The sequence below is a fragment of the Cucurbita pepo genome, chromosome 5, assembly GCF_057944985.1.
Source record: "Cucurbita pepo subsp. pepo isolate OVF chromosome 5, ASM5794498v1, whole genome shotgun sequence".
NCBI lineage: Eukaryota > Viridiplantae > Streptophyta > Magnoliopsida > Cucurbitales > Cucurbitaceae > Cucurbita > Cucurbita pepo.
Genome location: NC_141802.1, coordinates 17,903,774 through 17,916,467, shown reverse-complemented (window position 1 = coordinate 17,916,467; position 12,694 = coordinate 17,903,774). Strand labels below are relative to the sequence as shown.

At 37.2% G+C, this 12,694-nt stretch overlaps 2 protein-coding genes and 1 pseudogene across 3 annotated transcripts; 2 read left to right on the top strand and 1 right to left on the bottom strand.

Moving 5' to 3' along the window:
* Positions 1-3,977: 3,977 nt before the first annotated feature.
* Positions 3,978-7,641, top strand: LOC111795060 (uncharacterized). Its single transcript, XM_023677291.2, has 7 exons — positions 3,978-5,044; positions 5,781-5,897; positions 6,265-6,443; positions 6,519-6,612; positions 6,748-6,825; positions 6,906-7,007; positions 7,192-7,641. The coding sequence occupies exons 1-7, from the start codon at positions 4,562-4,564 to the stop codon at positions 7,354-7,356; spliced, it is 1,218 nt and encodes a 405-aa protein (XP_023533059.1). The 5' UTR covers positions 3,978-4,561; the 3' UTR covers positions 7,357-7,641.
* Positions 7,642-7,768: 127 nt separating this feature from the next.
* On the top strand, positions 7,769-10,992 carry LOC111795059 (ankyrin repeat family protein). 2 transcript variants are annotated; one of them, XM_023677290.2, is made up of 5 exons: positions 7,769-8,604; positions 8,792-9,551; positions 10,131-10,167; positions 10,245-10,378; positions 10,493-10,992. In XM_023677290.2, exons 1-5 carry the CDS (start codon positions 8,124-8,126, stop codon positions 10,830-10,832), a joined length of 1,752 nt encoding a protein of 583 aa, XP_023533058.2. In that variant the 5' UTR covers positions 7,769-8,123; the 3' UTR covers positions 10,833-10,992. The 2 variants fall into 2 exon arrangements, with proteins under 2 accessions (XP_023533058.2, XP_086980224.1); XM_087124098.1 differs by lacking the exons at positions 10,131-10,167; positions 10,245-10,378; positions 10,493-10,992 and having other exon boundaries at positions 8,792-9,555.
* Positions 10,841-12,250, bottom strand: LOC111795157 (fasciclin-like arabinogalactan protein 7 pseudogene; annotated as a pseudogene).
* Positions 12,251-12,694: the final 444 nt, after the last annotated feature.

Below are 12,694 nucleotides of genomic sequence, written 5' to 3'. Positions count from 1 at the left end.
TGATATTTATTGATGGAATCGAATAAAACGATCCAGTTGCCGGGCCTCCACCCATTAATTATTTCTTCTAATTTGGATTTATTATACTCCCTTCTAAATCATGATTAGCTGGATTATTTCCCATTATATTTCTAATTAAATACCTTTTTCTCGTTAATTTTCTTTTTTAATTCATTATCAAGCTTAATATATTCGGGCCAATGAATGAGATCACACATTGGTTGAAGAGAAGAACGAAACATTCCTTACAAGGGTGTGAAAACCTCTCCTTAACAGACATGTTTTAGAAAACCGTGAGTTGACGGCGATACATAACGAGCTAAAACGAACAATATATTAACGGTGGGTTTGGACTGTATAAGCGAGGATACTGGGCCTTAAGAGGAGTAGGTCCAAATGGATTAGTTTAATTATGTCGGAGCTATTTGGTGCCAAATTTTGATTTGAATCTTGGACGGGAGACGTGTTGTTAGGTTATTTATGGGGAAGGAGAAAGACAAAATGAAGAACCACAACGTGTGAAACAAAGAGGAACCTATACGGTCGTGTTTTTCAAAATTAAAAATGAAAACTTTATTATTTAACCCTTTGAAAACAGCATCAACGGGAAACCCTCGTTGTTCTTCATCTTCTTCTTCTTCTTCTGGTTCTTCTGGTTCTTCTTCTTCTTCCCAAGAAGCTTCAAACGGCTATGAAGAGAAAGAAAAAGAAAGGCTCCATTTCTGCAGATTTTGAAGCTTTTCTTCTGCCTCCCATTTGAAGACTTCATCGTCAAAAAAACACACACACCCACTTTGTCACGGCGGCGTACATGGCAAGGCCAGGCATTTTTTCTCTCTCTCCTTTTCCCTTTTTACCCCTCTTTTTTTGCTTCGTTTTACTCCTAATTTCATGTGGGTTTTGATCCAAGGTTGTTATTGTATACATATCATGAATATTTGAACATTGAATCCAAAAATAATGTTTGTTTAGCGGTATCATAATTTGGATCAGAGCTCATGATTCCTTACCTAACATTTGAGTTTTTTGAAGCATTATTACGAGGTTAAAATTGATAGAGCTTGTCTCCAATAATGTCAGTGAAAAAAGGTGTGTTTTTTTTACCTATATTTTGTCTTCCGCACGTCATATTCCTTCTTTCTTTCCATTCAAGACTTAGAGAGCCTGAGGTGCTCGTGGATTGAGTTAGGTTAGTTGTCACGACATTTTCTAGACCCAACCTAATTATTCAAATTATAAATTTTTTAAAACTAAACCCAATGTTAATATCTAATTATTTATTTACTTTTAAACCTACCTCGAGAGAAAAAATAATTACAAAAATGAAATAAAATTAATATATATATATATATTGTATCACAAGTAAAAAAAATTAAATTAATATGAAAACACAGAATGAAGAAGCTTAATTTATAAATTATGATTTATTTAAGTTTAATTTAAGGTTAATTGAGTTTTTCAAGTAATAAACTTATTTTAATCTCCGAAAGGAGGGCATGCAAATTCATTAATATTGTAATAAACTATATAGCCTTGCAGTGCGTGGTCCAAATTTATACGCCATGCGTTGCGCCCGAGGATCTTGTTGACTTTTAAATTTTTATTTTCTTTATAATTTAAATATTATTATATTTTTTTAAATTATTTTCCAATTAAAAAATTAAGAAACAAAACAAAATAATTTAAAACATTTATTAATTGCCGGACGCAACGATATTAATTAGCAATAAAAGTTATTGTCGTGTGACTATGAATTATGTTTATTTTTTTTATAATAAAGTTTATATGGGGAATCGGATTAATACTTTTTTTTTAAATGATTTATTCATTCTAGGTTTGATGCTAATTACCCTAGATAAATAGTAATTTATTAATTAAATGTCATAATTACAGGAATTAGGAGTAAATAATTATAGATTTTAATTATTAAGCTATTGATATAATAATATGGGCTGTTTTATTTTTTAAATGACTATAAATTTAAATGAAAATTAGTTATGAATTTATATAAATTATAAATAATTATTAAATGGAGAAATAAGAAAGGTGAAGATTACCAAACCGCCCTTAATTTTTGAGTGAAAATGAAGGGATTTGTCTTAAAGCCAAAACCAGCGATGTCAGTGGGATGTCTTCTGTTGTCGTTGATGCACGTGTACTCTTTGTGTCCGTCGATTTTCGGGAAGTGATTTCAACGGTTCAGATTGAATTGTTGTTTAAGTGGGACCCACTAAATTAATCCGGCCCAACAGTTTAGTGTTTGTTTTGTTTGAAAAGGGCCGGCCCATAATCCGGATCTTTACATCTGTCCAACTACCTTCCGGAATTTGTGAAGAGTGGGCCCCCATGGTCGCAGGTCCACCCAAAAAACATGACGTTGGCAAGCACACGTGTGAGACATTCCACCCTGGCATGCCCTCTCGGTTATGGACAACGATGAGGGAAGTTCGCACGTGACACGGGTTTTTCGGGCCGGGTTAAGACACGGGTGGGGCCCACCTGCCAGCTCATGGGCTACCATGGTTCGAGAAAGGTCAAAAGTTTAAATTTCTTGTCCAAATGAAAAATACAATAAATTTACGTCTAATAAAATAAAAATAAAGTTGATAATTATAAAAAATTATGAAATTTTAATCTCGCTTATTTTTTTAATTTAATAATTATGAGGTAAAAATTTAACGATTCATCGGTAAAATGATAATTGATATTTTTGTCTATTAAATTGTTAAATATTGGGAACTTGTTCAAATTTCATACTCGTTTTATTGGCGTTCCATGAACATATATTTTAAACAATATTAATTATGCTACTATTTATTATATTTATTGGTTGCACCTCTACGTCACTATGCCAACCAATTTTACTGAATGGAATTAATAAATAACCAAAAATAAATTATTGAAAAAAGTTGTGGATTTCCTTCTTCCACATTTAAAAAATTTATAAACTTTCTAAAATGTCATTTAAATCTAAAAATAAATATTTTAATTTTATATTTAATATATTTTTTTAATTTTTAAAATATTTAATATTGGATTAAAAAAATTATTTTCAACCCCATTATTATGGTAAATGAATACTATAATCTGATTTTTTTTTGTTAAAAAAAAAAACTATATTCTTATATTTCCATTGGTGGGAAAGAAAATAAAATAACCAGAAACATAGGAGGCTGTTACATAGTTGTCGAGGATAATTTGGACATTTCACATGCAGTAAGTTTCAAAATCTTACCAAATAAAAAACTAAATTAATAAAAATAGTCGTAAATTTTGTATTTTATCTAAAAATAATTAAAAAAAATAATTTATTTAAAAAATATTTTCATTGAGCTTTAAAAAATTTCATTAATAATTTTCAAATTTTAAAAAAATACCCATAAAATTTTAAAGATAACATTAACATTCTTTACCTATATTAAAAAGACAAACGTCTATTAACACCTTAGAGATTATCTCCAAACTTTTTAATGTTATTTTTTTTTAGAGTTTACGAGTATTTTTTAAACCTGATACTAACCATAAATGTATTTTTTTGAACTTTTAAAATTTTATTTAAGAGTATTATTGAAATTTTTTAAAATTAAAAAAGTATTTGTTTTTTTATTTATAGATAAAATCCAAAATTGAACTGTATTTATATTAATTTGAAAAAAAACATAATCCCATCGTGTCTGTCACTATAGCTGTCTCTTCTTCAAAATAATCATTAAACTAAAAATCTTATCTTTTTCCATTCAGTTTAGAACGTTACATAAAAAAAAAGAATTTTAAAAAACCATATTTTTCAATATTCTAATTCAGATTTTTTATTTTTTAAATAATATTCATGACCCCTTTGAAGTTAGCTCGATTTGGACTTTTTCTTCATTTTTCTTGTTATTTTGTTTCATAAATATATATATATAAATTAATTCTTCCATTTTTCATCACAGGCTCAGCCCTATCCCGTGGCTTTGCTTCCATTTGTTCTTATTAGCTCTTATTTCCCCTAAAAATCCCGATTTTTGTGTGCCCAGCAACGGCTCACAGCCCTCCATTTTTGTCTAAAATTCCAAAAGAGATATTTATTTTTTTCACGTTTAATCTCGACCCTTTATCGCCTCTGCTATGATTCACATATAGAATCTCTGGTTTTATCTTCCTGCTTTCCCCTTTTACCTAAACCTTTTCTTCTGCTTGTCTCCGTTTCTAAATTCTTGTGGGAAGAATCAATTTCTTCTCATTTTTTCTAATGAAACACCCCACTACTTAGGCTGATTGTTGTTTGTTGATTTGTTTATTTGCTTTCATGGCGGATTTGATGGCAATGGCGTGGAGGTTTTGGAGAACATTTCTTATTAGATAGCGTTTTTTTCTTCATCCAAGTCCTGGGATGATATCGATTTCTATGAAGATCAGGTGCGCAGCCTATTGAAGCTCCAAAATAGACCGATTCGTGGTTTGAGGCAGGTGGGGTTTCTTTATTTGACGAAATCATCTTACCCTCTTTGTATAAAATAACCTAAACCACCAAACCTCGCTCCCCCATTTTCTTGATCTATTGGAATAGCCCCAAGAAATGTTTGGGACTCAAAGCAAAAGAGATATTGCTCTTGAATTGCAAGCTCAGATTCCAGTTCTAAGGCCGAGCATCCATGCGAGGAGGGCGAATATCACAGTTAAGTTTCAAGATCTATATGGGTTCACAGTGGAAGGCAATGTGGATGATGTTAATGTGTTGAATGAAGTGAGGGAAAAGGTTAGGCAACAGGGTCGTGTTTGGTGGGCATTGGAGGCCAACAAAGGCGCTAATTGGTACTTGGAACCCTCTGTTTCTGAAGGGATTGCTCTCAAATCTTCTCTCAAATTGTCCACTCTTGCTAATGCCATCACTTTGAAGAAGTTGATTAGGAAGGGGATTCCTCCTGTTCTTCGCCCTAAGGTTTGGTTCTCCTTATCCGGAGCTGCAAAGAAGAAATCCACTGTTCCTGAGAGCTATTACAATGATTTGACCAAGGCTGTTGAAGGGAAAGTCACGCCTGCTACTAGGCAGATTGATCATGTAAGTTCTTTGCTTGATTTCCCTTCAAAGGGTATCTTTGTTGGTATGATCTCTTCACGATCCTTGATTTTGGATGACTATACACTTTCAGCTACAATAGTTTCATAATCATCCTATTGATGGATTCCCACTAGGATTTTGTACACTTTGATATCATTTAGTTTCAAATCACATCGATTTAGCTTTACATATCAGAATCATTCTCAACAAGTCCATACGAAGTGATCCCAATGGATAAACACCAAAGGTCTTGAACGACCTATCCCGTAGAACAACTCAAAAGATAAAAAGAAGTATAGTTCATTTCTTCATGTTGTTCTTTTGAGTAAGCAGTGTATGTTAGGAAATGTTGTGAAGCTATTAATTCTTGAAGTAGTCAAGAGACCTCAATTATCATTATCTACTTTTCAGGGATGAACTTTATGATTCAATAAACGATGCAGATGGGATCTGGTACCGATAATAAGTTCGAGTATCATAATATATAGATGATTATAAATTGAATGTTAGTTCTTGTTGTTGTTTGCTATTTTTGTTCTTTTCAGTTTTTAATTTGTTCTTGTAACCATAAGATGAATGCCCTCATTGTGATTTATCCATCCATTCATTCATCTCTTATTTGAATACCTCATATGCAGATGGGACCTGGAATTTTCTCTCTTAATCTGGAGAATGATTGGATGTTCATTCTATTTGTTTTAACTTGTTCTATTGTTTTTTTGATCGATACGTGTAGGACTTGCCGCGTACTTTTCCTGGTCATGCTTGGTTAGACACTCCAGAAGGTCATGCCGCTCTTCGACGTGTTCTTGTTGGGTATTCCTTCCGGGACTCGGATGTTGGATACTGTCAGGTGGGTTTGTTTTTTCGTTCACTCTAACATAGCCCTCTGCTCTGTAAGTTTACAGAAGTTTTTGATCGGTTTACTATACACCTGACATGTTTCAGTATTCGACATCCTTTCTTCTTGGTCTGATTTTTCTCTACTCCTGCATATTTGCATCGGCGATCATTTGAATCCTATCCTTAATTCATCTCTCTCTCTCGCTCGGTCGCTCTCTTCTTCTATCCTCTTCTTCCTCCCTTTTGTTTCTCTAAGAATATTGATTTAGAATACAAAAATGATTTACTAGTTATTACATAGTTTTGGTATTAATCTTTTTGTGGGCTGAACTGACCTGTAATTTAGAACACATGGAATTAATACAGTTTCGGTGCAGGGCTTAAACTATGTTGCTGCGTTGTTATTGCTTGTGATGAAAACAGAAGAAGATGCTTTTTGGATGCTAGCTGTTCTCTTAGAAAATGTTTTAGTTAGTGACTGTTACACGACCAACTTGTCAGGATGTCATGTCGAGCAAAGGGTGTTCAAAGATTTACTTACCAAGAAGTGTCCCAGGTGCCTAGATTTGTTTTGAAGTTCATATATTGTCTAACTAGTACAAGCTATTTCTAAACTGGCATGTAAATGCAGGATAGCTGCCCATTTGGAAGCTTTGGATTTCGATGTCTCCCTTGTCGCTACGGAGTGGTTCCTCTGTCTTTTCTCGAAAAGCCTACCTTCTGAGGTAAGAACGATATCCGGGCGCCTGCGTTTGAGCAAATGGAAGCTCTTCCTTATATATTGTTCATCTTTTTGTTATACATCTGTCTGTAAACTCTCTAAACCATGTTACCATGTTTTATTTCGGTCCCTTTCTCAGACGACTCTACGTGTTTGGGATGTCCTTTTCTACGAGGGGGCAAAAGTTTTGTTTCATGTGGCTTTGGCTATCTTTAAGGTAATTGCTTTGGCTAAGGCTACCGATGACTATATATCGTCCCGAGCACTTTGTAATGACGTCTTGATCTGTGATTTCAGATGAAGGAAGACGAGTTACTCGTAACCCATCATGTGGGAGATGTGATTAATATTCTACAAAAAACTACACATTACCTATTTGATCCCGACGATCTACTGACGGTATGCATCCAAATATTCATCCATCTTTGACATTGTTTTACTCTATGCCCCTTCCCCATTGTAATCTAAGGCGATTTGAAGCTTCGACTGGCTGCGTGTTAGCTCTTGTTTCTTACTGAATCAAAGATCTCCGAATCATTTCACTTGATGGTTTAAACAAAGCGTTTGGATTGTGAACTTGCAGGTAGCATATGACAAGATCGGATCGATGACTACGAACACCATATCAAAGCAAAGGAAAAAGCAAGAACCAGCCGTTATGGCCGAGCTGGATCAGAGATTGAGGCGACTAAATTCCCAAGTGAACGACAAAGAACATCATCCATTCCCTCCCGTCAAGTCGAGCTGATCAAACTATAAAATTATAGCTATATTTAATGGGAGAATACACGACTCCCCTGCCTGAGAGAGAGAGGAAGTTAAAAAAAAAACAAAAAACAAAAAAAAAAACAACAACAGAGCATCTGTTTTTTCTATGGTGTTTGTTTGTAGCTTTATAAATGTAAATTACAAAGAATTAATACTTTCTATATACTGTTAATTACACTGAAACAGAGCATTGTGGGTTCACCATGCTCTGTAATTTCTGGTCTGATGTAATGAGTTATCTGTCAATGGAATCAGATTTGTTTCACGCCTCTGTTTTTTCTAATAGGGGATAACTTTTAGTGCAAGGGACGAATCATAGGCTTCCTTATTCAACATGATCATCAAAATAACTTAAACTGAGTGCAATTTCTGTCCGACAATCTGATGAAACTGAAGAAAAGATTAAAAGGGTACTCAAATATTAAGTAGAATATGCTAAAGAAAGTCCACAGCAAGCCGTGTGATTTTAGTTATCCGTTCGAAAATCATGTCCACTGCCTTATTAAACTGCTACCTTGTGAAGAAGAATCGAGTACTCTCTCTGTAATGGGTAAGTCTTGCGAATTGCGTTAAACCCCACAAACCCATATAAACGATTTGAAGTTCTTCGAATCTGAGCGCCGATATCTCGAGTACTCTCTGTGTAATGGGCAAGTCTTGCGAATTGCCTTAAACCCCAGAAACCCATAAGAACGATTTGGAGTTCTTCGAATCCGAGCGCTTGATTTCGGAGTTTCGGCTCATCCGATGCCTCCAAGGCGCAGCAATCCTTGGACTCTGGACCTCGACCCCGACCTTTACGGAATCGATCTCGACCCATCTGATTTTGGGTCATCTCTTCCCCTAAAAAAGGTCCCAAACGGTGATATCTTCTCTGCATCTCGAGCCGGAGATGTCGACCGTCTTCGCTACCTTCTCGAGTCCGGCGTCAATGTCAATGCGCGCGACCAGTGGGACTCTGTGGCGCTTTACTACGCGTGCTTGGCAGGGCACCTTGACGCTGCCAGAATGTTGCTTGAGAACGGCGCTATATGTTCGGAGCACACTTTTGATGGCGATAGGTGTCATTATGCTGCACTTAATTTGAAGGTGCGGAAGCTTCTCAAGGCGTTTGAAGCACGACCGCCGCCGCTTGGGCCATTGCAGGCTGCTTTGCGTGAAACTTTCTTGGGGTGTGGAGCTAATAGGGCGTATTTGAAGCAGGCTGAAAGCCTCCATCATCTTTCAGGTAAAGTTTTGGGTTCCAATCTCTTGATATTGTTTATTGCTATGATGTGTTTGGATTGTTTCCATTTCTTAATTGGCTATGATAGTTTATAGAATTGTATGAAAGATGAACAAGTTCTAGTTATCAGTGATGAATATCATATATTAGGCCACTGCAGAAGTTGTTCTTGACAATGCTCATATAACAGGCCTTCCATTCAACTCCGAATCGAATTACGAGTTCTTCCCACCCGATGTTTCATTTGTCGTTCAAGGTAGGCCGATCGAAGCTCACCGAGTTATCCTAAGCGCTCGATCCGCTTTCTTCAAGAGGAAGTTCGAAGCGGGTTGGAAAGATCGAAAGGAAGTTAGATTGTCAAAGGAAAGGCTGTCATATCCAGCTTTACATAGTCTCATTCACTTCTTTTACTCTGATAGACTCGAGATTGCGGTCGACGACATGGAAGACCTTATCAGAATTTGCAAAGTCTGCAAATGTGAATCCTTACTCACAATTCTTGAGAAAGAACTGGTTCATCAAAAGTATGCTCAGTACAAAGCTTTGGGCGACGTTGATAACTCGATGAAAAGGTTCATCTTACAGGGCGTTTCCCTTCCTGAAGACGATCGCCTTCCAGCAGCTTTACGACGGATGCTTCAGATTGCTTTAGCTAACTCTACTACGGATCATGGCCAAGACAATGATGCTAATGATTTAAGTTTACTTGCTAGTAAAATGCTGATCAATGATAACATGGATGATCTTGCAGATATTTGTATTCGAGTCGATAACAAGTTTTTCCGCTGTCACAAAGTTGTTTTAGCATCAAGGTCAGAGTATTTTAAGGCGAGAATATCCCGTATCAAGGATTTCGGTGAAGGAAAAGATGAACTTTCAGTTCATACTCTTCCGTTTATCGAAGAACACGATTTGAGCATGGAAGCATTCGAAAAAATGATCGAGTATATGTAAGTTCCAATTCATCCCACCCTATTTAGATTACTGTGGTTGGAGATTGTCTATGCAGTCTTGGGAAGAATCCTTTAATAGTTCTTCAAAATTGGTTGCGATTCTCGTCCATCTGTCACGGCCCAAGTCCATCGCTATCAAATATTGTCCTCTTTGGACTTTTACTTCCGGGCTTCCTCTCAAGATTTTTAAAACGCAGTCTGCTAGAGAGAAGTTTCCAAACCCTTATCAAGAATGCTTCGTTCTCCTCCTCAACTGATATGGGATCTCACAATTTTAAGATGAAGTTTTAATATTCATTTCTGCATCGAAATGATTATGTTATGATGACAGTAGCGACCCTAGGTAGGTAGAAATCTAGGGTCGTTACAGTTGGATTGTGAGATCCCACATCGGTTAGGGAGGAGAACGACGCATTTTTTATAAAGGTTTGGAAACCTCTCCCGAGCAGGTGCGTTTTAAAAACCTTGAGGTTAAGCCCAAAGAAGACAATATCTGCTAGCGGAGCTTGGACTCATCCATCAGTGTTAGATTTTTTCTTGCTTGCTGACACTGTTTTGGGTTCTTGGATGGTTCAGGTACACAGATTGTTTGAAGGATATAGATCCTGATCAGGTAATTTATATGCTAATTAGAACTGCTTGCAAATTCTTGATGGTTCTACTGCTAAATTTTCGTTGTCGATCGAGTAGGCGGAAGAAATGTTCGATGCTGCTTCGAGATATCTTTTATTCCCTCTTAAGCGTGCTGTAGCCGATGCTTTGCTACCACAATTGGAAATGGTTTCCCCAGCAGAACTATGCCAATGGTTAATACTGTCTGACATGTATGTCGAAAATATCGATCCTCTACGAGTATTACGAGTATCTTTATGATGTTTAAGTGACCCCATGAGGCAAGCTAATCTAAACAATGAAATCATTGCTCTCCTCCTTTCCAGGTATGGTGTTATCAAGATACGTGAGTATTGTTTGGACACAATAGCTTGCAATTTCGAGACATTCGCCGATACTCGAGAGTTCAGAGAGATGCTATTGACCCTTCCTCCACCATCTGGGGATTCCTCGCTCCGTACGACAGCTCCGAGCGCTCCAGGAGCTGCTGTTAATATCGATCAAGGCAACGTTCTTGACGATCTACGAGAAAAATGGCTTGAAGCTGAAGCTGCTGAACTTGATAAGAGAGACGAAAGTGCTCTACTCTTCGATAAGCGTCTCGAGATGCTAATGCTCGTAGCAGAACGAGAAAATGAGACCGGTAACCATCCTACACCCATCTGAATTATACTTTCTAGTTTAGAATTGGAGAATTTTGTTGGGGTTTTTGTAACTTTAGTTGCTTGATCATTGAACCATAAGTTTGTTCTTAGGCGTTTCATTTTTTGTAATATATTACAACAGCTTGTGCTATAATAAATTTTTACTTGATCACTGAAGAAAACTTGTCTTAGGAACTGTAGTAAAACTACATCCTCTTTATCCTTCCTCACTAAAACAGGAGCTGCTAAAGCCAACTGACTCCAGAGGCCCCCTTGGGCAATCCTAAACGAAAAGGAGGGCGAATCTACCGATGATGGTGAAGCCTTCCCGTCGGTAGTATCGGCAGCAGGAGCGATGTCGGGCTCAGAACTGGAGATGGGGTGGGAGGGATATCAGAAAATTGCCTCTGGAAGTAGTACACGATCGAGTTGGTTAACGGCAACGGGATAGGTTGAAAGCATGCTGCTACTCACTTTCGTGTCGGTCCAGCCAGAGCTAATCTGCACGGTGCCGGATGCATCAGTAAAATTGAAACTGTACTGCTCACTAGCAAATGTAGTAATGGGGCTCTTTTTGGGTAAGGTCGTTGAAATCAGCTATAGTAATGTGGTAAGCCATGAAAGAGTAGCAATTGACTTAAAGCTGTTCCTTGGTTAAACTGGATGGAGAAGGTTTCTGAGTGATGAAAATGCACTATCCTTGGGTACAAATGGTTATTGTATCAGACCATTACAAATGGTATTAGAGTCAGACATTGAGCGATGTGTTAGTGAGGAAGTTGAACCTCGAAGGGGGAGGACACAAGGAGGTGTGCTAGCAAGGACTGGAATGTGAGATCCCATATCAGTTGGGGAGGAGAACGAAACATTGTTTATAAGAGTATGGAAACCTCTCCCTATCAGACACGTTTTAAAATTCTTGAAGGGAAGCCCGAAGTAGACAACTAAAAGAAAACAATATCTGCTAGTAGTGGGTTTGGGCTATTACAGTTACTCCCTCTTCAGAATCGTTAACTTGTTTTTGGGAGGTGTCAATGACATTGGTGGATACAAGGTAGCCAAGGAACTTATGGAATGGTCCTGCTACCATAAACAAGTGAGATTAACATGCTCACAAACCGGTGCCGGTGTTGGAGGAGGCTTAGCAGCAATCCGAGTGAGCACACACCGGTGAAGAGCAAAAGAGGAGTAGTCAAACACGAAACAAGAAAACCACGTAAAGTTTCATTTTTTGTTCTGCCATATCCTTGAAACGCACAAAAGCCATCGAATTAGTTCTAACCAGAAGAACCCCATTTCTAGATACACAAACCAAAGTTCATATATTCATAAGAATTGTTCCCGGTTTCTTAATGTAAACTCATAAGATAGAAACTCAATCGAGTTCTTATCACTAAGAGTACAGGTCTTTACTGGTCGAGCTGAAGTCGTCGAGTTAACTTGTATGGTAAAAGATATCATTTCGTTCATGTCATGACTCGATTAACACTCACATTAACCTCTATTCAATTAGCTCTAGGGGGGATTCTCTTTTGGCTGCCCTCCAGTTTCAACGACTCCATGATCAACCATGGTACGGTTAGGAACAAACCCAGGCTGATTCGAATCCAAATGATCCAATCAGAAGCACAGGGTGGGCTTGTCAGCAGTGACCATGTCTGCCACGTGTCACGAGTTCATTTGGTGGAAGCTCCATATGTGGAAGGTGGGATCCACGTGGGTGGGCCAGCTCACCGCCCATTCCAAAAGCGATATAACCTCTTCCCAACTTTTTACACCCCCCCTTTCGGGTTCGTGGCCCCCACTCTCGTCCTCATAATCTTTAGGGATCATTTTTTTTCTACGTTAAAATAATTTTTATAATGTTCAAAATTATTTACAATA

Coding starts and splice junctions, on each gene's coding strand:
- LOC111795060 (XM_023677291.2), top strand. CDS start 4,562: ATGTTTGGGACTCAAAGCAAAAGAGATATTGCTCTTGAATTGCAAGCT. Junction 5,045..5,780: donor CTACTAGGCAGATTGATCAT/GTAAGTTCTTTG, acceptor CGATACGTGTAG/GACTTGCCGCGTACTTTTCC. Junction 6,613..6,747: donor CGAAAAGCCTACCTTCTGAG/GTAAGAACGATA, acceptor TCCCTTTCTCAG/ACGACTCTACGTGTTTGGGA.
- LOC111795059 (XM_023677290.2), top strand. CDS start 8,124: ATGCCTCCAAGGCGCAGCAATCCTTGGACTCTGGACCTCGACCCCGAC. Junction 8,605..8,791: donor AAGCCTCCATCATCTTTCAG/GTAAAGTTTTGG, acceptor CTCATATAACAG/GCCTTCCATTCAACTCCGAA. Junction 10,168..10,244: donor AGGATATAGATCCTGATCAG/GTAATTTATATG, acceptor TCGATCGAGTAG/GCGGAAGAAATGTTCGATGC.